This window comes from Bacillus rossius, chromosome 3 (genome assembly GCF_032445375.1).
Source record: "Bacillus rossius redtenbacheri isolate Brsri chromosome 3, Brsri_v3, whole genome shotgun sequence".
Lineage (NCBI taxonomy): Eukaryota > Metazoa > Arthropoda > Insecta > Phasmatodea > Bacillidae > Bacillus > Bacillus rossius.
The window spans coordinates 51,625,302-51,650,475 of record NC_086332.1 but is presented as its reverse complement, the minus strand read 5'-3'; the positions used below and the strand labels follow the sequence as shown (position 1 = coordinate 51,650,475).

At 41.4% G+C, this 25,174-nt stretch overlaps 1 protein-coding gene across 12 annotated transcripts; it reads right to left on the bottom strand.

Annotated features, from left to right (window-relative positions):
- Window positions 1-764: 764 nt before the first annotated feature.
- On the bottom strand, window positions 765-23,493 carry LOC134530683 (DNA oxidative demethylase ALKBH2-like). 12 transcript variants are annotated; one of them, XM_063365749.1, is made up of 5 exons: window positions 23,341-23,493; window positions 16,328-16,553; window positions 15,637-15,779; window positions 8,084-8,247; window positions 765-1,048 (listed from the first exon to the last, which is right to left on the bottom strand). In XM_063365749.1, exons 2-5 carry the CDS (start codon window positions 16,520-16,522, stop codon window positions 906-908), a joined length of 645 nt encoding a protein of 214 aa, XP_063221819.1. In that variant the 5' UTR covers window positions 16,523-16,553; window positions 23,341-23,493; the 3' UTR covers window positions 765-905. The 12 variants fall into 12 exon arrangements, with proteins under 12 accessions (XP_063221819.1, XP_063221810.1, XP_063221814.1 ...); XM_063365740.1 differs by having other exon boundaries at window positions 15,637-15,747; window positions 16,245-16,553; window positions 23,341-23,459; XM_063365744.1 differs by lacking the exon at window positions 23,341-23,493 and adding an exon at window positions 22,911-23,198 and having other exon boundaries at window positions 15,637-15,747; window positions 16,245-16,553.
- Window positions 23,494-25,174: the final 1,681 nt, after the last annotated feature.

Sequence of the window (25,174 nt, the reverse complement as noted above, 5' to 3'; positions counted from 1 at the left end):
TGTGATAATTTAATTTTACAGCTATTCCCCTTGCAATGGACTCTGATCACACTGTGCCCTCACTATCGGGAAAAAAGAAAAGAAAAAAAGCATGTCCTTGGCGTGTGACTGATGAGCCTTCCTAGGGTGAGGACAGCCACTAGTTTTTCCCATTAGGAACTCTATAGTTTTGTCTGAGGATCATAGCCATACTCCCAGCTTTCATCTCTAGTTCTAATTTTGGTCTGGATATGCATCAATACAATCCTTTAATTTCAAGCAAACTCCTGTTTGTCACTCATCTCATTTCAAATATATGTTAAGATTGCTTTGCATGGACCCGTACGGGATGTTCAATTTTTTGGTAAGCTCTCGCATAGTTAATCACCTTGAACATTTTTGTCTGTTTTTGACATCCAGACCATGGCTTGTCCTCAACCTATTCCTACTTTTACAACTATCATTATTTCACTTGTAAACAGTCTTTAGAATCAATGTTAATGTATTTTTCGAAATCCATAATGCGTCAGAAATGGTTATCTTGACCTCACTTTCTTTTAACATTTAAATGATTGTAATTTTATTCTTTTAATGTGTATGCAGTACTGCACCTCAATAATAACAATCTACTTCTCAACCAATTACCTGGATTTCCAATTATAAAATTACGTAAATCCCCAACTAAGCCAGCATTGTAAAATTAGTTTACTGTACTTTAAAATTCGAAAACATTTACAGATAGATAACTGAAGGGCTTGAGAAAATAATAAAAAAAAGCAGAAGAGTTGTTTGTTTTAAAATTTTAAATGAGATTTTTACATCATCAATTATACAAAGTTTATTTTTAATATAATTACAAAATATATTTCCTATCTTTGAGATGAGATTACATTTTCAACACAATTATCTTGATTTTCTTACACTTGTTAAGGGTTTTTGATGATACGCCTAAATGTAAGGTTGACTCTAACACCAGGGCAGTTCTTCCGACGAGGCAGTGAATGGTACCAATACTGATTTGTTGGTGGATTCATCATCAGAAGGCTTCCATGTTCTAATGTGATTTTTACTGAAAGAAAAAAAAATATATATATTGAATTACTGGCAGTGGTGTTTCAAGTCACAAATTTTCTGAATAAAGTTCAGACTTTTAGGTACCTATACAAATTATACATAAGTTGCAGAAATATTAAATATCTTGAAAAGTCAACTTGCCTCAACTGAGCATTAAACACAGCATTGTACTGGAAACTATCAGTATGATGATAGTTACTTATTGCTGGTTTTTTATTCTATATTTCTGTTATGTATAGGAATTGAATTAAAAAAAAATTAAAAGCATAAATAACAACCATCCATGCATAATGAGTGCAGACATGCAAACTGGATCATAAAGCATTTACATGAGGTAATCAGCACTCGACCTAATAAAAACTAGATATGTACTGAAGAACCAATGTCTTTTATTCAGTCATTTTAGCATTTAACATTCACAATAAGTTTCTTTATATATAATATGTACATGTATTGTAATGTCAAAACAGTATGGAATAGTAGTCACTTAAGAGTCACACTTGTAATTAGACCCATGTTTTCAGGGCCGCAACCAAGGGGGGGGGGGGGGGGGGGGGGGGGGGCAAGCGAGGCATTCGCCCCGGGCGCAAAGCTGTGGGGGCGCCGAAATCGCTTGCATTGTAATTTTAAAGAAAAAAAGAATAAAATGTTTGACGAATGCTGCGAAGATGAAATTTCCAACTTATCAGAGCACAATCTCTTTAGAAAAGCTTTGTTAGAGATCATTGATGGAATAGTGAATGCCTTAAAATCCCGGTTTCAGGCTCTTCAAGCAATTAATGACAAGTTTTGCTTTTTAAATGATAATAACATCTACAAAATGGAAGTTAAAGATTTGAAGACTGTAGCCAAATGGTTGTCTGAAACATACAAAGATGACATCAATGGAGAAGAAATAGTTCAAGAAATGAAATGTTTTAAACATCATGCCTTGGCAGTTGATGACACTATGAAAACAGCATCTGCAGCAACCCTCTTGAAGCTCATTCACGAACACAGACTTGAAGAAGGATATCCAAACCTGACCACAGCCCTTAAGATATTTCTTACTCTTCCTGTAACAGTTTCTTCAGGCGAAAGAAGTTTCAGCAAATTGAAAATTGTAAAAAATTATTTAAGAAATAGTATGAGGCAAGACAGACTGTCGAATTTGAGCATTATTTCCATAGAACACAAGAGAGCATCCTCTATTTGCTATGATGATGATATCAAAATCTTTGATAAGAAAAGGTCTCGCAAGTTGAATTTGAATCTTTAAAAAACATTTATGATGACAATTTAATGAACGTTCATGCATGGAAGTTATAGTAGCACAGAAACTGTTACATGTAGGTATGTAAAATGCTTAAATAGCACCATTTTTCCGTGAGAGGGCCCCTGGACCCCCCCGCTTTATTGGTGTGGTATGTGGAAAAAAAAAGAGGGGGGGGGGGGGGCGCATGAATACATTCATGCCCCGGGTGCCAGAGACTCTAGTTGCGGCCCTGCATGTTTTACAAAGTACTAACATACGAAAAATGTAGAAATTTTTTTCACATGCTACAGCTTTAGTACAGGTACTGACATTGCCAGTGTAAGGTACTCCTTAAAAAAAAACTAGATTCCTCGGTTTCATTCTCTTAGAAAGACCTGGTTATTCTTACATGGCTCTATAACAACCCACATGCCTTGCACCAGATACGTACTCCCAAATGGTTGAACATTAACGTGAGTAGAACACACATCTTTAATGCTTGCACTACATCCCTACATTTGACCTCCTGCACGATAATGGTTAAAAATGCCCTACGACACTGAATCGGTTTAAGATGAAGTCCATGTGGTTGGACAGAAGTTCGCTTTAAGTGATAGAAGTTCCAGCGCACTAAATAAAATAAGTTACATAATCAACCTTGGAGTTGTTGTATCAGTTAGTCTATGGCGAGTGTGTAAGGAGGAGGTTGTCTTGTACTGAATGTAAACAAGTTGAAATACAAGATTATACAGAAGAATGTACGGCTGTATTAAATAGCAATTAGTTTAGACGAACCCACACAACATGGTGTCAGAAGTGGGATCTCGCGTGTTCGCCGGTAGAAGATTGTGATGGAAAAAAAAACCTGAAGTGTAACTTGCGCCCGAGATGATAAACGTCAACATGGCAGACGGCGGCGAGGAAAAAAAAAGTTGCGAATCATCACTAGTAATTGGGAAACAGCTTAAACCACCGGGGCCTCTGGATTTTACTGACCCTAACGCCTGGTTCAAGTGGAAAGTCCGATTCGATCGTTATCTAAATCTCAGTGGTCAGAACAAATGCAAGGATGAAGAGAAGATCGACTTATTAATGTATGTGTTAGGGGAGAAAGCGGATGAAGTGATAGTCACGTTCGAGAAACCAACGAGTGGGTGGACTTACAAAGAATTAGTGCAGGCCTTTGATAGACACTTCAAGCCTCGAGTAAATATAATTTTTGAAAGATTCAAGTTCAACTCGCGAATTCAACAAAAAGGGGAAACTGCGGAACAGTTCATTACGGCCCTGCATAACCTCGCCGATCACTGTGATTACGGCCCCTTGAAAGACGAGCTTATTCGCGACAGAATAGTGGTCGGGATGCAAGACGTCTCGCTAAGTGAAAAAATGCAGCTCCAGTGTACCCTGACCTTGCAAGATGCCATTAATATGTGCCGCCAGGGAGAGTTGCAAACATCACAGTCACAGCAGTTGCGTGGAAATCAAGAGCAGATAAATTACATACAGAAGAAGGGACCTTCCAGTAAATCAGACACAGGTCAGAATCGTAGGTTCAGTGCCCGTTTTGAGTCAAAAAATCTACGTCGAAGCTTCGATTCCGGGGAACATCAGGGAAGTGGTCAATCATCTATGCAGAACACTGGAAGTTGTGGGAAGTGTGGACGGACGCACAGCAGAAATAACTGTCCTGCCCAGAACATTACATGCTACACGTGTGAACGCCAAGGGCATTTTGCTAGGATGTGCAGGACCAAGAAAAATCTTCATCACATCTGTGAACTCTCGGATCCAGATGGAGAACCAGACTATGTGATAGGAGTTATAAGGGACACTCAACAATCTAACCCATTTAAAGTACACCTACAAGTGGTGGAGCTGGAAAGATCGGTGGAATTTTTGATTGATACGGGAGCCGATGTCACCTGCATGCCAAGCGAGATGATGGACCCAAAAGACTTACAACAAGGAACCAACATTAGTAATGTATGCGGGCCAGATGGGCGTAGTCTGGATGTAGTCGGTTACAGGAATCTCACATTGCAGTATCGAGGGCGTAGGCAATTAGTTAAAGTGTATTTTATTGGAAAATTGCTCCATCCGTTATTGGGTAAACATGCCATTCAAGCATTAGACGTGGTTCAAGTGGTTCACCGAGTGAATGTAGAAGCAGAGTTTCCAAATCTATTCTCTGGTCTAGGTAAATGGGAAAGTGACATGAAAATTCACCTTCAACCAGAAGCTAAACCGTACGCATTGACAAGTCCAAGAATGGTGCCCCTGCCGTTGTTAAAGAAAGTGAAACAGGAACTAGAGAGGATGGTCCGACTGGACGTTATCACACCAGTGGAGGTTCCGACCGAGTACTGCGCTCCTATGGTGGTAACCGCCAAAGGCGATGGAGTAAGGATTTGTGGTGACTTCACTAAACTAAACAGGTACGTCCACCGACCAGTGTTCCCTATTCCAAAGATCCACTATACCTTGGCACAACTGAAAGCAAATTGGATGCTAACTCTGGATTTTACCAGGTGCCCCTGAGTAAGGAAAGTCAACCCTTAACAACATTCATCACACCATTTGGGCGGTTTATGTATAAAAGGCTCCCATTTGGGTTGAACTGTGCACCTGAGTATTTCAGTTCAAAAATAGCACAAGTACTTGAAGGTATCCCTAATGTGGTATATCACGTTGATGATGTACTGGTGTTCGGGGACACGGTTGAAGACCATGACAGAACATTGCGCCAGGTATTGGAAAGGTACAGTGCAACGGGCATTACTATAAACACAGAAAAAAGTGTGTTTGGAGTGAGTAAAGTTACCTTTTTAGGTCATGAAATATCAGCTGAAGGTATTAGGGTGGAGCCCAGTAAAATACAAGCCATTGAAAAATTTGCAGCACCTGAGGGTAAGCAAGCACTGTTGCGGTTTTTGGGAATGGTCAACTTTGTGGGTAGGTTCATCCCAAATCGTTCCGAAGTATTGCAACCACTGACCGATCTGCTGAAGGAGGGTCAGCCATTTGTTTGGGGTAGGGATCAACAGGCAGCGTTCATGAAAGCAAAAGACCTTATTACTCAATCACCTTGCTTATCACACTTTGACGCGGAGAAGGAGCTTATTGTGAGTGCTGACAGCTCATCATTTGGGCTAGGATTTGCACTGTTCCAGCAAAACACAGACGGAACACGAGATACTGTCTGTTATGGCTCGAGAGTTTTATCTAAAGTTGAATGTCGGTATGCTCAAATTGAGAAAGAGGCACTAGCGCTGACGTGGGCATGTGAAAAACTACAAGAATACATACTAGGCCAGCAAAATGTTACCCTAGAGACAGATCATAAACCACTCATACAGATTTTGATGTCCAAAAGTATTGATGAGCTTTCTCCACGACTTCAACGGTTTAGAATAAGACTCATGAAATACAACTATGTGGTTGTGTATACACCAGGGAAGCAGTTAGTAGTAGCGGACTGCCTGTCCAGAAGTCCGTGGCAGGAGGTGAACGTTGAGGACGAGTTGTTGACAGACACGCAGGCACAGATCAATATGATTATTAATCACCTGTCAGTGGCTCAGACTATAATGGACCAGATAAAACAAAACCAACAACAGGACTCAGTGTGCATCAAGTTAAGACAGTATACAAAAGGCCAGTGGCCAAGGAAAAATCAAGTTCCGGTTGAGCTCCAACCATACTATCAGTATCGATGGGATATATCAGTGGGTAAAGGTTTTCTGTTGAAGGGTAGTAGATTAATTATTCCAGAGAAACTGCAAACTTATGTTTTACAGCAACTACACAAAGGTCATCTAGGTATAACACGATGTAGGGCCCGAGCTCAGGAATCAGTCTGGTGGTTGGGGCTAAGCACGCAGTTACAAAATCTCATCCAGACATGCCCAGTTTGTGTGGAAAACCGGGCTAATGGAGTAGAGCCTTTTGTGGCAGAAAAGGTTCCTGACTACCCTTGGCAAAAAGTAGGGGTCGATTTGCTGAAATGTCAAGGGAAGTGGTACCTGGTGGTTGCAGACTATTATTCAAAGTACTTTGAGCTAACCGAGTTGAACAAGTTAACTGAAGCAGTTGTTGTGCAGGAGTGCAAAAACATCTTTTCTCGATTCGGCATCCCAGAGATAGTGAGGACTGACAATGGTCCTCAATTCAAAAGTGCATTTTTGCAGTTTGGTCAGTCATATGGTTTTCAGCACGTCACCAGTAGTCCCCTGTACAGCCAATCTAATGGGTGTGCGGAGGCAGCAGTAAAGACTGCAAAAAGACTTCTGACGAAAGGAGGGGACATTTACGAGGCCTTACTAGCTCATCGCAGCACACCTTTGGCTGGGGGCATGTCGCCCCTGGAAATTATGCTAGGGCGAAAGGTCCGAACATCAGTACCGTCGTTGAACTTACACAATGATACAGTCTTCAAGGGAGTGAAGAACCACTTACAAAAAGAAAAGGAATACCAACGGCAATGGTACAACCGGCGACACAGGACACGGGACCTGGCCCCCTTACAAAATAAGGACAGGGTATGGGTAATAGACAAAAAAAAATATGGAGTGGTGGTGAGCACACCCGCAGAGCTACGAGTTCCCAGAGCATACGTCGTGGAAGCAGAAGGAGGCAGGTACAGACGTAACAGATGTCATCTGGTTCCCGCCCCTCTGAAGTGGCCACGAGACAGACCAGGGTGCCAAAGTAGCGACTACGAAGAAACTGTATCAGGAGGAGATAGTCTAGGAACCAGTGAAGTTGTCAGTGGACCTAATAGTAGGCATGGGCAAATGGGAAAAGAAGTGGCAACAGATAGTGTCCAGGCAGGAGAGCCAGCCGTGAGCCAGGAATCGGGGGGACTGGAGTCTGACGATGAACCGGAATGGTTGGGCTGGGACAATCGATCCCAGCAGAATGTCGGGGTAAATGTACCGAATTCGAGAAAATCTAGTAGAGTAAAGACCACTCCCGGGTGGATGAAAGACTATTACTAAACTGGGGGGAAACCAGAACAGTACAATGGTGAATGCAATAATGTAGCAGGTATTAGACGAACATAGGTTATATTGTGAAAGGAAGAACTGGGGACTCTCAGCTGTGGGGTGTACATAGTAGTGTGAACTTGACTAGTACGTTAGCATGTAGCAGTGATAGGAATGTATAGTAGTAGGTGAAAGGTAACTGGTGTTTCTGTATAAGGGTTACCTAGTCAAGAGTATTAGTAGACTGTGAAACTTAACAAAAAGGGAAAGATGTTGTATCAGTTAGTCTATGGCGAGTGTGTAAGGAGGAGGTTGTCTTGTACTGAATGTAAACAAGTTGAAATACAAGATTATACAGAAGAATGTACGGCTGTATTAAATAGCAATTAGTTTAGACGAACCCACACAACAGGAGGTAGGTCACTGAGCTTCGATCACAAGTGCTCACAGCCAGAAGAGTAGTCCTCTGAAGCCTGCCAAATTCAATTTTGAATGATACTATTCACGCTTGTAACTTTGCAGGGTTTCATTGTTCCTTAAAAAAATTGGGAATTTTTGGCATCCCTGCCACCCATTAAATTTATGCCCTGCAGTTTGTGAACATCTGTATGTAAACACACATTTCTTCTACTGTGCTATGTTATGTTGCATTAACAGTACTATACTAACTTGCACAATATTAAACAAAAACCAAACAAATGTATATAAAAAAATACCCAGGATTATTAGGTGATAAAACTAGGGTATGAGGTCATACTTTTGAAACATTTAAATGTGAGGATAATCTCAGACAAAATATAAATTTTACCTGGTGAAATATTCCTTCTGTCTGGACCTTTCTTCCTAGCATCTTTGTGTCTGAGCACAAACTGACGAGATTGCCCCAAGGACACAGAAGCAATTGGAGCAGAGGGATCCAGTTCACTTTCATCATCTCTGTGTTCCCCCATGTGGTCATCACCATTACGGTATCTGCAAAGGCACTTCTAAATACACCAAACACTCCAAAACCACACTATTCTAACCAGCCAAACTATTGCAGATGGCACACCCGGTCATGATATATTTAACTCATAAAATTGCATGTAAAATAATTCTGATCAGATGTATTGCTCACTACTTATCTTTTCACATACTTGCACAGTACTATTATTTATGAATTGGTTTTGTTATTAACTAATTTTGAAAAAGGTAAGTTAAAAGGTTTCCTCAACCATCTGTATTGTGATTCATATTTTTCTTGGCACAGAATGTTGTAAAATGGATACCAAGAAATATAATTGTGCTGTGAACAACAGAGTTTAGGATCCTATCTTATTTGAATAAAAATGAGTAAGGATAAGAGATACAAATTAATGTAAATATCAATAGTGAAATGATTTATTTTCACATTAACAAACTTTTCCAAACATTTATTGAACATTCCACAGTAATAATTAACTGAGGTTTTTATGAATTTTTGTATTAAGAATGTGCATATTAGCACTGATGAGATATAATTTTACTGAAGTCCTTTAAAGGTTAAACTGTTATAGGTAATTAGATTAACATAGTATTTTCATAGGTACAGTAAAAATAGTACAAATCATCACAGTACATTTAGGGTAAATTCCAAAGAAAGACTACCTATTGCAGGTGTTACCAAACTGCAACTTTCGAAAAATATTTAGTATGTGCAAGTTGTGAGGTATAAATTTAATGGTGGCAGGAAAAGCTGAATCATGCTTGTCAAGCAAAATGTGTCTGGAAATGAAACCCTGCAAAGTTACACGCGTGAACTGTTGTACATCTGCCTTGCTCGTGATGGTTGGCATCACTGATAACAGGTGAATGTCAGTTCCGGTTATGGCGCCTGTATATGTACCACGGTGAACGGACAATAAAGAATATTAAGTGCTAACTATATGTACTTGCTTATCTACAACTTAAAACCTATGATCTCAAGTAAAACATGGCGCAGTCGTGTGGAATTGTGTTCATATTTCAGTTCGTCCATGTTCGTTGGATTTGTGTGCTATAGGTGATATAACCTGTAGGTGTGCGTTTGTTTGTCGACACGTGTTTGTCGGACGTCGGTGGTTAATAGTGAATATTGAACAATGTTGTTGACAGACTGAATCGTATAGTTTTTTTCTGTTTGTGCCATGGCAGGCCTCAATCTTGTAAAGCTCCCTGACTCTGTCGACTTGGAGAGTCCCACGGCCCGAAAAGACTGGGAAGTGTTTGAAGGAGATTTTGAAAATTATTTAATCGCAACGGGCCAGGATGAGGGCCCAGATAAGGTTAAGATCGCCCTACTCAAAAACATGTTAGGCTCCCAAGGACGAGCCCTTTTCGAAACTTTCGACATCCCACCGGAGGACAAGCTTGTGTATTCTAAAGTAAAGGAAGCGTATCGCGTGTTCGTGGCACCAAAAACAAATCCTTTGTATGAACGGTTTGTTTTTAACCAGCGTGTGCAACTTGAGGGTGAGACTTTTGATCATTTCTTGACTGATTGCCGCCGCCTGATTAAAACATGTGGCTATGAGCGCCCAGTTTTGCAGGAAGAGAATATGCTGGTTGACCGCATCGTCCAGGGCATCAGAGATTCGTCCGTTCGGGAGTCTCTGCTGAGGTTAGACAATGCTACTCTTACTAAAGTTGCTGCACACTGCCGTCTGATGGAACAAAGTCAACAACAAGCAAAGGAGATTCAAGCTCGGAGTTCTACTCACGATAGTGTAAGTTGTGACTTTGTGTCCACTAAGGATAGGAAGTCGTCACGCCCAAGACAAAACAGCAAGTTTGGTGATAACGGTGAGTACAACTGCTCAAGGTGCCAGACACAGCACAAGGCCAGACAATGCCCAGCATATGGAAAAAAATGTGCCAAATGTGGCATTATGAATCACTTTGCTGCCTCGTGCAGAGTTCGGAAAGTTCGGGAGGTAAAAGCAAAGCATTCTTCTAGTGAGAGTCTATACTGTGATGCGGTGACAGTCAATTCTGTGTATCCTAGAGGGACTAGAACAACCCACATCAATGAGTGGAGGGAGCATATACTGATTGAGGACAAAGCAGTGAACATAAAATTGGATCCCGGTTCTGAAATAAATATTTTGCCACTCAGTTTGTTCAGGATGGTTGACAAACAGTTCAAGGTCAGGCCAACATCCCTAAAAATTGAGGTTTGGGGTGGGACCATTCTTGCAGCAAAAGGAGTAGTTAATTTGTGTTGTTCTATCAAAGGCCAAGAGTCTTATGTTGAATTTGTTATAGTTGACTCTGACAGCACTCCTTTGTTAGGGCTACAGTCTTGTGTTGACTTCAATCTTGTGAAAAGGGTTCACTCAGCTTGCCACGAGGCAAAGGACAGATTCATTAAAGAACACAATGAAGTATTCACTGGTTTTGGTTATTTCCCCCAAGTATGTAGAATTAACATTCGCGACCATAGCAACCCTGTTTGTAAGCCTCCAAGAAGGGTCCCTAGAGCAATCAGACCTGCGTTAAAACAAGAACTGGACAGACTCGAACAGAAAGGCATTATATGTAAAGTTGACAAGCTCAGTGCTAGCGCTTGGGTGAGCAACCTAGTTGTTGTGGAAAAGTCAAGTGGGAAGTTGAGGTTATGTCTTGATCCGACTGACCTCAATAAGGTGGTGATTCGAGACTACCATGAAATACCGACATTGGAAGAAATGTCCGAGAAGCTCACAGGAAAAAAATTTTATTCAGTGTTTGATCTTAAGGAAGGGTTCCACCAAGTGCAACTAGATGAAGACTCGTCTCACAAGTGCTGCTTCTCGACACCATTTGGGTGCTATCGCTATCTACGCATGCCATACGGCATTGCCAATGCCCCAGAAAATTTCCAGAAGTTTATCGAAGAGAACTTTGCCTCTATTCCTGGAGTGGTGACGTTCTTCGATGACATCCTCTGCACAGGCGAAACAGAAGGTGACCATGATACGTGTGCTCAGCAAGTGGTGGAGCGTGCAGCCAGCCTTGGCATCAAGTTCAACCCAGATAAGCTTCAATATAAGGTTTCCGAAGTAAGGTATGTGGGCCAGATCTTCTCCGCCGCAGGCATGTCACCTGATCCTGAGCGAATCCGAGCTCTGACTAGTCTACAAGCTCCCAGCAATCGCAAAGAACTTCAACGTACTTTGGGGATGTTCAATTTTGTTCGCTGTTATATTCCAGGTATGTCTAGTGTGTGTTCCCCATTGTATGAACTTCTTAAAGCAGATGTAGACTGGTTGTGGCTCCCGTGTCATGAAGAGGCTTTTTGTAAACTCAAGTCGCTCATCACTAGTGCCCCTGTTCTGGCAACTTTTGATCCCACAAACCAACTTGTTATACAGTGTGATGCATCACAGAGTGGGCTTGGTGCTACTTTGTTTCAGGAGGGCCCAAAGGGTCTCCACCCTGTGCACATTGCCTCCAGGTCCCTTACAGCAGCAGAAAAGAGCTACTCCCAGATTGAGAAGGAGCTCTTAGCAGTTTCTTTTGCCTCAGCTAAATTTCACTACTATATTTATGGTAAGCAGGTCCTAGTGCAATCTGATCATAAGCCACTTGTGAATGTTATGGTCAAACCAGTTCATCATATAGGCTCAGCACGCCTTCAGAGGTTACGTCTTAAACTGTTGAAGTATGACCTAAACGTTACTTACCTACCTGGTAAACTCATGTATTTCGCAGACCACCTGTCGCGGTCATATCTTACAGACAAGGTATTCGACGATCCTGCAATGGTTGAGGTAGTACATTCCGTCAGTAAGCACTTGCCTATGTCAAACAAACGCTTGCTTCAGTTCCAGTTGGAAACAACTAAGGACGCGGCTCTCTGTCAAGTGTCCCAATTTTGTCAGTCAGATTGGCCCCCCTACAGTAGAGTTCCTCAAGTATGCAAACCTTATTACAAAATGCGGGATGACTAGTGTGCTGAAAGTGGTTTAGTCTTCCTCGGCGATAAGGTTGTTGTTCCTGAGGCTCTAAGACCATATGTTCTACAGCTGCTTCATGAAGGCCACTGTGGAGAAAGGACTCAAAGTAACCATGAGTATAATACACGACTACACCAATCCCTCACTTAGCACAACTAATGCATTTCTAAAAACGTTCGTGTTATTCAAAATTGTGCATTCTGAAGTGTTAGTTTCCATAAATAGCAAGGCTAATTTACTTAATGTGTTCCAAAATTTGTACGTAATATAGATGCGTAGAATAACTCAATGATAAATATGTCACACAATTTATCTCTATAAGTCTACCACCATAGAATACTGAGAATGACACCGCTTAATGGGAGATAGGTAGTTTTGTACTTATCGTCAGTCTGCTGGTTGGCTTATCCACCTGGGCGTGACCTTCAACTTGCATCGTGTATCTTTCCACGTACTTTCCAAACCATCCTTTACTGACAGTGAAACATAAATGACTGTTCGGATTTTTACATTTTAATTTTTCAAAAATTAAAGTGCTTATTCGCGTATCACTGATTGCTTCACACCAATCCTGTCAGGCCCATGATTTTATTTTTTATTGCACAATTCATTTAACAACTTTTTCCATGTGAATCATCTGTGAATTTCTGTTTCGGTATCTAATGTCCAATATATTCCTGCTAGTACAACCAACAACGTTTGATAGAGCCCTTGTTTCATACGATTGTGTGCACAGTTGACTTGCTTACAACTAATGTGCGACCAGGGTTAAGTGTGGCCTTCATGACATTCTGCACGCCATAATACTTCTAGTTTTGTCTCAAATACTTGAACACGATGCATTATGCTCTCACTTGGAAGCCATGATTCCAATATGGATTCCCACTGCAGTTGCTTGCGCACGTACAGTTATTGGCAGACGTTGCTTTGTGTTTGTGCATGAGAGTTTCCTCTTCCAAAGGCTAGACTGAAGTTCATCATGGCCCTGTCTGTGGCCGGGCAACAACGGCATGGCCTGGCAGCATACGCGCGGACATAAACACATTTGGTCCTTTACACTCCGTAGCCACAACTGAAGTTTGCCGATAGCATAAACAGACCTGCGGAAGCATCTCTTCCCCCCTTTGAATAGCTAACTGTATGCCACGGCACATAAGTTGTTTACCGAATTGAAGCAGACTTCATGGCATCATACCCGACTTTTATTTTTGCCTGTGGCGATTTCGTACTAACTGAAATTTACAGACATGCTTTTCAAGACTGGGGCAGTAGAATTAACATCGCTCTAAATGAATTCACACAATTTGAAGATGTGCTAAGTAAGGGATAGGTGTATTGGTATTTTTACTATTTTATGATCAATTGAAAAATCCTATCTTTCTTCTAAACTCTTATTTGCTGGGCCAGCTTCCATATCGTAACACTAATCCTCTAAATTATTTTTCTCACACCAAAAAAATATTGACCATCTACTTGACACAAATATTGCATCCGTTTGAAGTAACTATTTATACCTCCTTAAGTAGTGTAGTACCTACCATAATCTTTTGTTCAAAAGATTTTTTGATAACACGAACCATTAACTCAAGGAGTTTATGGACAAAAATTCATACCTTTCTTAGTAGGCACGGTATCAAATCCGTTCAAAATTATTTAAAACCTAAATACAGCCTACTCTCATTAATTTGGCATCTTCAGATTGGCACATTCTGTAGTCGGATGCAGATGGAACTACTCATTCTAATTTTTTTTTTGGTGGATGTGGGTGTTTGATGAGAATATGATATTGGAGACTTATTTTAAGGGTCCCGCCTAGTTGGTGAGGCAGGATGATGAGTGCGATGCTCACTTAACCCTGGTCGCACATTAGTTGTAAGCATTGGGAAACTGAAAACTGAGCTGTAACCGTTACATTACATGGCGTAGAAATGAAGATAAAGGTGTAATGCAAGTTCCTCAACTGCTTTCAAGAATCTGTATTGGATGTTTCATGCCTAAAAATTATTCCAAAAACAAGCCATTTTCACTCTTCTAAAATTACAGTTTAAAAATTAAATGGGGAATTAAAACTACTCATCCGCCCCCAGCGTATTCTTAAATGCTTTTCACAAACAGACCCTCTCAGACATATTGAGCAGTTTCAAAATGCATGGTTTTTATCTGAAACTCTGCACACTGTATGTGTGCGGATAGTCGGAGGCCTGAAACAGTAATGGTCATGTGTAATTTTTCTCCCCAAAGAGTAGCTCATTACAACTTGTTTTCAACATCATTAAGCTCTACATTCTTTTTTTTTCTGTATTTCCATTAAAACTATGACAACATTCGATAATACAGCAAAATCTGTTATCCGGCATGACCGTGATTTCGAACATGCCAGATTTTATAGCCTTTGGTCACAATATCAAGCCCTTTCTAAATTACTTTAAATACTCCAAATATTTGTTAGCTGCAGAAACATTTTTCCTAACGTAACTCTTATTAAAAAAGGCAAAAAAAAATTTTAGTGCTTAACTTACGGAAGTAAATTGGTATGTTATTTTCATAGCTGCACAGAGCAAGCAGACCCTCCTGTAGGATCCACATGCCAAATTTCATAGCTCTACGTCTCACCATCTTTGAGCTATGCAAACTACGGACAGACACTCTCAGTATTATTATTACTACCATTCTATCTATATTAATTAAGGATAATGTTTGTCTGTCTGTAGTTCGCATAGCGTGGAAACGGTGAGGCCTTGTGCTGTGAAATTTGGTACATGTTTTCTCCAGCAAGGTTTGTTTGCACCTAGAGATTTTTTTCCAAAATTCACCTTAGTTTTTTAATTAGATATGGTCATTGCATTGTTGATGCTTTCTTCATTCTTTTTGGCAATAGCAATTACATTGTTTATGCTCATTCACTTTCCGATCATAATCCAGTCTTTCTGTAATCATAGTCTTTGCCATCATATTGATGCAGTATTAGTTAAATAAATGTGAGCTCGAAGGCTCTCGAAAACTGTTGAATACAAGATGGCATCTTTGGTTTTTTGTTGCTTCCAGTTTATCTTAAATCTAACAATTTTATTTTATAAATTGATATTCAAAGTTATATTTTGATCCTTTTTTTTTTTTTTTTGTTAAAGGCACTTTGGTGGCGTACCCACGAGGGGGCATGTCTAATGAGACTGTAGCCTGCCATAGTGAGGCACGGGTGCATTAGCTAATAACTATATAAAATAAATAACCTATAAAAAATGGGGAAAAAAGGTCTTTATATAATATAAATAAATGTTTTACTAAAATCTGTATTAGTAAAACAGTATAAATACATAGTCTGCACACGAGATCACTAGCGTAAACTGGTGATCCTTCGGTAAAGTCAAGCAACACATTTCAGTGTGACTGCACCTAGCAAAATTGTTTTTAAAAATTGCACACACACCTGTTGACAAGCACAAAGTTGTAGAACTCGCCCGTGACCTTGTACAGATGGTCTCTCAGCTCTCTCACGACACACGGCCATTCGCCCGCAAATATTGTATTCCCAGAAAACCTGTACATCAAGCCTGCATCTCCAAAAGCCACCTGAACACAAACAGGAGTGCATTTTTGTACTGATAGGACCTTCAAAACAACTGCTTGAGATTTTAACGTTTTAAGGAAATTTATAAATATGTTGGCTTTGCAAAAGATTAGTTCTTGGCGACCGATAAGGAAAATTATTTTAAATAGGACATAAAACAACTTGTTTTATTTGTACCAAATGTCAGACTACTGCCTGCTCTAAACTACTTCCAGCAAACATTTTATGGACTGATATCAATAGCAATAATTTAGCACATATATTAAACCTACCAACTGCATGAACATTCAGAGCACTACTTAAATATTTTAAAATTTTCAACTTATTTGAAAATTAAATAAGTAAAACAAGTGTCTATTATAGCTATTAAAATTTTTTAAATAATAATTACTTTAAAATGTACTTAAGTGATATACCACAGAAATAACAGGATATTGAAATGCAATAAGTGTACAGATTACAACCACCTGAACATATGAATATGGACGGTGCACAGAAGAGAGTGTGAAGGTGTGGTTGAAGAACGGTAGACATGCGAAATGAGGATTACTTGTTGCCGTGGAATAGGGTGCCATCGACCAAACACTCTGACCCTGGCAACCTCCGGGGGCAGGTAAGTCACCACCCGCTCCAGCTGCTGCAACAGATGCGAGGCCGCATCACGTGGCAGAAGCACCGCGTAGTCCAGGTCCAGTCCCTCTTCAGAAAATTTTTGCCATTTCAGAACTTTTTCCTCCATTGTCATCTTTCATGGGTTGGTTACACCATATTTTTTGCTGTGGGAAAGAATATATATATATATAATAACTGTTATGGCTGGTCATACATTAAACCATTTTAGAGCTGGTTATGTGAAGGTATCAACAGATCCTTAAAAAAATTATTACAAAGAACTCTTGAAGTCCAGATTAAGTGGAGAAGAAGCTCTACTATATATAACAACAGTCAATACTATGCAATCAACAACCTACTCATTTAAATAGTAACAGCAACAGATTTTAAACATGATTGGCAAAATTGATTCTGCGTGGGGACTGTGTTGATACTCTACAACAGCCCTCATGAGATATAATAATAAATTTTACACATCTGGTTCACAAAAATTATACATACCTATCACTAACAATTCTCACATAACATGAGTCAGCCTAATAATGAAGCATATCATTTCACCTCAGTAAAAATAATAATAATAATTATTTTTAACAGTTAGAAAATGTATATAACACAACATTTCTGAGATTATGTATTTATAATAATCTAAACTGGAATAATTACATAATCATGATTAGTAAAAATATCAGTGGGGTGTTTTGTTTTCCATAAGTACATTAAGAGACTTGACAAAGTAAATAATTTAAACAATACTATATTATTCTTTTTCCCCCTTAATTATTCAATCATATGAACTGGCATGATGTCTTGAAGATGATCTACTTACAAACAAGATTTTCATTCAACAAAAATATTCTACCAGTGCATCCTTTATAAGTTTTAAAAATATACTTTATTCATGAAAATAGGTTATTTTCCAAAAACACGTACCGTACGACCATTATTATAATACCGAAGAAAAAATTATATAAAATTCATGAGCATAAACTTAAAAAAAAAAAAACACCAATGAGCATTACTGTTATGGTAGGAAATACCTACCTAACGAGAATCCCCTAAAAGGCAGGACAACAGCAATACACGGGAGTCTAAGAGGTTGCACAACTCCTAGGCCCCAGGAAACCCGGGATTCACAGGCAGAGGTGACCCGAGGCTCACAGGCGACCGAGCCCTTAGCAACAACGCAGTGAGCGCTGATTGGCTCTAGATGATGTCACTTCGGGTCTGTGCTGATTGGCTCTTGATGATGTCACTTGGGGCTCGCCGGATATAAATACGGGTTTGTTAGCAAGCAGCAAGCAGAAGGTGCCTGGCTACTAGCCAGAGGCTTCGGCTTACACCACCGCTCCGAAGAAGACTACAAATCATCAAGCTGCCGCCATCGCCCACGACATCCGATACTTCGCTGCACCACGACGGTGTCGACTTAGAAAAATCCGCACCCGGGGCAGAAGGGATCGCTGCTCCGCGACGAGAGACAGTCACTCTGCATCCAGAGGTCCCACCCGGACTCTGCCTGCGGCGGCCGCGCCATCACCTCCAGAGTCCATCACCTCCGTCCGAAGCCGAGGTGGGACTTAGCCGAATTCCTACAAGGCCGTAAGTGGAACTTTAACTTTTTTCACTCTGGATCAGGACTTAGCCACAGACGACATACCACGAAGAAACAGACTTAGCCTCAGACGCCACGACACACAAAAAAACTCGCCACCAATACTCGCCAGGAGCGAGTAGGAACTCGCTCGGCGAGTAATTTTGAGGAAAGCTGCTAATCGAATTTGACGTCCTCAGGGGTGGGCGAATACCCCCTGAAGGTAAAGGGTGAGGGGAGCAAACTTTTGATTAGGGACACTCGCTCAGCGAGTGGCGAAGGAGCGAGTCGGCGCAACGAGAGTGGAGGTCGACATCTACGTCGTCCGCATACGGCGACGAGGGTTTATAGGCAGCGTTGGCGAACTTACCCGGAATTGACTTTGTACATAGAGTAGTTAACTAATAGAGACCGGACTGAGACGCCGGAAAGCCGGAACTAGGAATAAAAGACTATGAGTTGGTCGCACCTCAATAGAGTGTAGTCGAAAACGCCACTAGGGGTCTGATTTAAATGGAGGGCGGACCCAAACTTGCGGCGTAGGTTAATAGTATAAGTCTAAGTCAAGTGTATATTCTGAATTGTGTGTAAGATAAAGTTCTTGTAATTTTGCGTAATGTTATAAGTCTAAGTCCAGTTAATAATTTGAATTGTGTAAATTTAATTTAATTTGGCAACATAGTTTTTGGAAGTATCAGTAAAATAATTCAAAGAATATTTTAATACAAAAGTTACATTGTTTGTTCCCATTGCTACCATAATCTCTAAACGTATCTGTCAGGGTTATTATTCTTTCTGTGTTGGTACTCGTTGCATGGAATTAAAAGTGTGTAATTTGTGTTCACAGACACCGTCAGCCATTTGATGTTAACCGATTTCTGCTGCAAACGGCGACGTATAAATATCAAGTTTGCATGTTTCTCGTGTGTTATGTTATAACGAATAAAAGCGTCTTGTACACAAAACTGTTTTAAGTTTTTTTCGCAAGATGAAAACCCACCCTATCTCCCTTGGCAACTCATTTCGAGTCGCTGCAGGAGATAACATTACAAATAATAAAAAGACACTGTTCAAGAAAACTTTTTACATAGTATTGCAAGAACACATATTTTAAGTATAAATTAGTTCAATGTATTTTTTAATGTATACAAAAAAAAAAAAATTCTATTAACACTTTACAAAAAGTAAATCTACTAATACTACATAGGAAACCTTACACCTTACACCTTTGAGATCACTTCCATGCCGAATCAGTGATTTTTGCGGAGTATTGAATGTCAATATAGTTGTAACGGGAGTCCAATGAAAAGTAAATATATAGTACATTAGTACCTATTTAAAAGTTATCATAAGCTTTTCTATAGAAAGAAAAAATAAAGATGACTGATAATGTTAAAAAAAAATTTGAGCAGAGGAATTTGTGCTTGAAAGGTAAGTAGGAAAAAAGGGGTGATTCTCCCTACCATTGGAGGGACGTAAGGTTTTTGAAGAGAAAGTGCAGGAGGCTGCATACATGGGACAGGAATGCAGGATGGGGGGATAAGAGCAGAGATGAAGGAGCTAGGTAAGGAACTGGAGAGGAAAACAAGGGAGGCAATGGATGCTTACGTGGAAAGGCTAATGGGTGGAGGGGGAAACGGAAAACGGTTGAATGTTTACAGCTATATACAAAGATTTAAGGGAGAGGAGGGAAAAGTGGTGCTCAGGAGAAGAGAGGGGCATGAATGAGGAGGGGACCAGAAGAAGGCAAATTTGTAACAGGATCAGTACCTATCAGTATTGTAAGAGGAGAGGTATGGGAAGGTAAGAAAGAAGCAGAGACTGTGAAAGGAGTTTAGGGGTTTGAAGGGGAGGAAGACAGCTGGGCTTGATGGGATAAAGAACAGCCACCTCAAGTTGCAGATACCTAACAGTGGTATTCAAGCAATCCTTGGAAGAAAGTGGTATTGGAACCGATTTACAATGGCGATAGGAATAAGGCAAATCTGGTTAAGGCCAGTTAGTCTGACTACAGTTGACGCCGCCGTCAGTGCTCCCTCTGAGAGCACAGGCCGTTATGTGTCCTCAACACCTGATCAGTGCCGCGCCTCGAACGCGCCCGTGTGTGCAACGTAGTGCAGTGCCCCGAACGGCGTGACAGTCACAGCCCCCTACGTGTGCAAAGCGCCCGGCCGGGTGTGGCACTGCGCAACTAAATAATTTGTTCATGCATTCGATAAAACAAACAAAAACTAATACTTGTGAAATAACTAATAATTAATATTAATTCAATAATCATTTTGTAAACTGGTATCATTCACAAAACTGGCCGAAATCATCTTCCCGCGCTCCGCAGTTTCCCGCGGAAATTCCCCCCTCCCTGGCCCCGGTGGCCAGGGAGGTTAGTGAGTCGTCATCGGTGACTCGCCAGGGCCGGCAGCCCCGCGCACGGGAAGCACTCACCTTTCGCGCCAATTCATCATTAACTACAATAGGTAATTATAGTCAAACCGTTTCAACAGCTTCCCGGTCGGCCCTAACTGGCCGTATGAAATTTCGTACGGTCTTTAAATATAATGTGTGGCTCGCCACCGAGCCTTTCTTGTGATAAGTAAGTTAAATAGGCGGCCCGCTGTGGCGCCTGCGCCTCACGCTATCAAAACCCCCACGGGGAATTAGTTCATCGCCCATGCGGGGCGGCACTGTGCCAAACGCGAGAATAAGTTTACGGACGATTCATCAACTGGGACGTGTGACGGTCACGGACGTGATATCCCGCCGGATTCCGCCATGCCCGTACCCAGTATAACGTGGCCCTCGCCACCACGCGGAGTAGCCGCCATTGTGTGACCACCTGAGTGGGACACCCGGACCTGGTCCGAACCCGGGACTAGCCCTGGTGACTTTAGTGTATTGTTTCTGTGTTAGTAACTTTGTGTAACCCGCCGTAAGCGTACTTCATATCACGCCCCGCCCAGACTCTCTCGGGCGCAGAACCAGGCTTGCTGCTCACCTGAGCATTCATCTCGCCTCTCGCCGGGTAACTACCCCTCTTAATGTACTAGCCGCCGGGCCACTGAGCGGCCGTAACGAGTACCGCCAAGAGAGGGTGGTGTAGGTGGAGCATAGGTCGACGATGAAGCGGCCAGTCGCGTGAGCGTGTCAAGTGTAACGTGTGTGACGGAATAAACCAGTTAAAAGTACGTGTGTGTTTTTACTAATACGGCGTCCTGGGAGGCCATAACAGCCCGGGGAGCCCTTTGCCGACGCGTCCCTGCCTGCAGCCACGAGGCCAGGAACCCCGCCCTTGAGATCAAAATTAATCAAAACATTTCTAATTCACGTAAATTCAAATCAGGCAGCGGGGATGGCGTCACAGTGTAGGGTAATAAGGAAAGATATAGAGAAGCTGGTGTAAAGGTATGTATTGGGAAAAATGTATGACTTATGAGGGAGAGGGGGGGGGGGGGGTGACAATAGAAAGCATGGTTTCAGGAAAGGCTTTTTGTGTGAAATGTAGATGGCAAGGTTACTGGAAAATTTGGTGGGAGTGGTGTTTGAGAAGGGGGGGGGGGGGGGGAACAAACACACGCAATATTCATCAATTTTGAAATGGCCTTTGACAAAGTACCGCACAAGAGTCTAATGAAGAAGCTAGAGTTATTGATAAAGGTTGAAAGGGTGGTAAATTGGGTAGGAGCCTTCATCAGGAAAGAAGACAGAGGGTGAGAGTGAGAAAAGAAAGATCTGAAGAGGGGAAATGACGTGTAGGAGTGCCACAAGGAAGTGTGTTGGGGCCCATTTTTCATGATAATGATGAACGATATAGGAGATGAAATAGAGGTGAGGATTAATGTTTGCAGATGATTGTGTGGTGTATGAGGTGATGGGATAAGGGTACACCTGCAGGGGGACATATTAGGCTAAAACAACGTACAAAGGATAACGGGATGTTGCTGAATGTTGGAAAGACAAAGATGGCTAGATTCATGAGGAAGAGAAAGGTAACGAGGGAAGTGTACAGCTGGAAGCGGCAGGTGATAAAGGAGGCAGAAGAGTATAAGTACCCAGCGTGTGACCCTGCAAAATAAACTGGGATGAACCAAACAGGTTCAGTGGGTAAAGTAAGGGGAGGAGAGTGCTGGGCTAACATGGCAGGACTCTACATGGAGCAGTGAGGTCAAGGGTAAGGGAAAAAGCATACCCCACATTGGTTGGACCATAGATGAAGTATGCGTCTGTGATCCCTACATATTAACAGAGACAAGGAAGCTGGAAAAGGTGCAGCGTATAGCAGTGTGGTGGGTGAGAGGTATGTGGAGGAAAAGAGGAATGGTAAGAGAGTGAAATGCCTAGTCAATCTGAGATGATTAAGGATTTTGGGTGGGAAGCATTACCGGGGTGGCGGAGGGTGGAAAGGTTAATCAGCTAGTTTTAGGTGATAAAGGTTGAGGGAGACTGTGGACAGATAGGAACTAGGGTGCATAGAGGTGGGTATAGAGGGCGGAAGCTCCTAGGCAACGAAGGCGGACAGAAAGTGGGGGGACAAACCTTCCTAATGAAGGCAGGAAGGTGGTGGAATGGGATGGAGAAAAGAATACTGGAAGGGAGGGATGAAAGAAACCTGAAGGTATGACTAATAGTATGGTGGTGGGAGGGGGAAAGTGAGAAAAGGGGAGGAATCCTTTCTACCAGCTAAAGGTCAAATTGTGAGTGTTTTAATTTCAGCCATAAAAGAAATTTAATCTCTCATGATTTAAAAAAAAACCTCCTAAACGGATGATTCTAATTTTACTTGAGCAGTAACATCCCAGAAATCCTATATCTCTGCATTGGTACACAGACTCTATAAAAAGTAAGAAGACTTCAATTTGTAGAACAGTAAAGAATAAAACTTTAGTTTTAACTAATAACACTTTGAAGAAAAAAACACGAAATATGACATTACCGAGCAACCATACACTACTCGAAACACCATTCAAAACCTATATTTACTCTATGTTAAAACCTAGAGAAGCCTACAAGTACATCAAATTCTATCCCTGTCCGAACACGCCCGAATATTCACCTTCGCCAAACCTCGGGATTGGTTTTATTTTTGCGCAGGAAAATTAATTCAAATATTAAAAGTATTCGGTTACGTTAGCTACATTAAAACACTTTAAAACACTATAGACGGTTAGTTAGGTTAGTATAGCTACATTAAAATAGAGAAATATAAATAAATATATATATATATATATATATATATATATATATATATATATATATATATATACATATATATAAATAAACCCGAGGTTAGCCGAATATTCGATAATGTTCGGGCAGGGACAAAACTTGATTTACATCTTAGGCTTCCCTTAAAACTATATTACCTTATATTCCCACACTTTTTTTTTAATTTGCTGTATGGCTAACAGCTTGCAGCAACGGGCAGTGATCAATGTTTCCTTATTCGAACTACATTATCAAATCAAACATCTCCAATAAAATTTTACGCTCATGCCTTACACAGACCACCTCGCACTGTAAGCCAGTGTACGTCCGCCTCGGAGATTAGGGAAGTCCATTCCTAATGTCAATTTTATTTTTTTATTAATTTTTTGGTGATTTAGAGGCAACAGATTTTGGTATCCTATCCATTGTCGTTCTGTTGCCCGAATTCAGCACATGTGCATAGCTCGCTTTTTCATTGATTTCCCAGTTAGCGGACTTGTATATATAGTCATTTTTTCGATCATTGGGTAATGTACCAAGTGTGTTGCTGTACCAAATGAAACTTTACCAAAGCGAATCTATCCTGAAATGCATTCTGTTGTGGTCGTCCGGGGACTAGTCCCTAATTTTATAACGGTGTTGCCGGCTCCTCAGGGGTTCAATAGAGGGCGTTCGTGCCGCGTGGCCGAGGGATCTAATCTCACCAGAAATAAGAAGTCCAAATAAAGTTTCCGGGTCCTTTATACACATCAATGTATACACTTCACATGGGGCTACCGCAGACCCGCCTGTGGCAATCTCGATTAGGGCGTTGCCCGGTTCCACGCACTTCTGCTTTGTTGAATACGGGACGTCCCGCCCGTGCCGATATAGTCCCTTTCTTACTAGAAGCGACGCTAAACACGGCTGATGTAGCCTAATGAAAATTTGTTGCGGAAACGTCACAAGATCCGTATGTCCCTATTACGGTAATTACGCCACTGACATAGTCTCTAGGATTAAACAAAGAAGCAATAACTTATGTACAATGACTCACGTCCAACCCGATGGCTGACAAACTATACGAAACAGAGACTGGGGAGACACGTATGAAAACTATGCTAGTGATGGCTAGCTTCCAGCTCAATAGTTCGCGACTCATAGGACTTGCATTGAAACTTGACATCGTCCGGCTGAAGGCCACCCCGAAGCCCGACCTGCAACCACCAGTATCCGACCCCGCTAACGGAATGCACCCCTAGCCATGGCCCACCCGAGTCAGGCGAGCCCGTGACGACCAGGTAGAACCAAGGGCCATGCATAATTAATCAAACACCTAGACCCCAATTCATTAAAATTCAGATATAATTTAATAGTAACGACACTTTTTATTAAAACCCCCGTCAAAGGAAAGTGCGACGCAGGAGTGCCAGAGGCACTCACATGTGAATTTATGTTAATACGTTTGTGAGTGTCTCTGTTGCGGCCTTTAGCCTGAATTAATTATAGTGTTGTGTAACGTAAATATTATCTCCCTGTTTTTTATGTGTACCTAGCCACTGGAGCAGTCAACAAGTGCCGAACAGTCTCTGGTGTGACTCTTATTATTTAAACTTAATTTACGTAAATTTGTTAACTATAATTCTTAAAGAATATCTGTCAATTAGATTAATCATTTGCCATTGTCCGGGGTCTCGGGCTCGAGTCCTGGTGCGGTTCCTAGCGGGAGTGGCTGTTGCAAATGTAATGAGTCCGGGTGGGCGCCAGACTAGTTCTGGTGCTAGTCGGTAGTTGGGTCGTGGGGTCGATTGCCCTGCGTGGCCCACTAGGACCGTCGGCGGTGTTGCGTGGGTTCGAGAGGTTCCCTACTCGACGGTGGTTGGGAATAGCAGGTTTAAAGAAGTGTACGCTGAAGTGAGTTAATAAATGACGTGCGTCATTTATTCAGTCGACAGTGGCTCTGGTGTAACGTTGTTGGCTACACGCCACGTCGTACAATAGGTGCCGTTACAA

Coding starts and splice junctions, on each gene's coding strand:
- LOC134530683 (XM_063365740.1), bottom strand. CDS start 16,522: ATGACAATGGAGGAAAAAGTTCTGAAATGGCAAAAATTTTCTGAAGAG. Junction 15,748..16,244: donor GTCCATATTCATATGTTCAG/GTGGTTGTAATC, acceptor CTTGATGTACAG/GTTTTCTGGGAATACAATAT. Junction 8,248..15,636: donor AACTTTGTGCTTGTCAACAG/GTGTGTGTGCAA, acceptor GTGCCTTTGCAG/ATACCGTAATGGTGATGACC.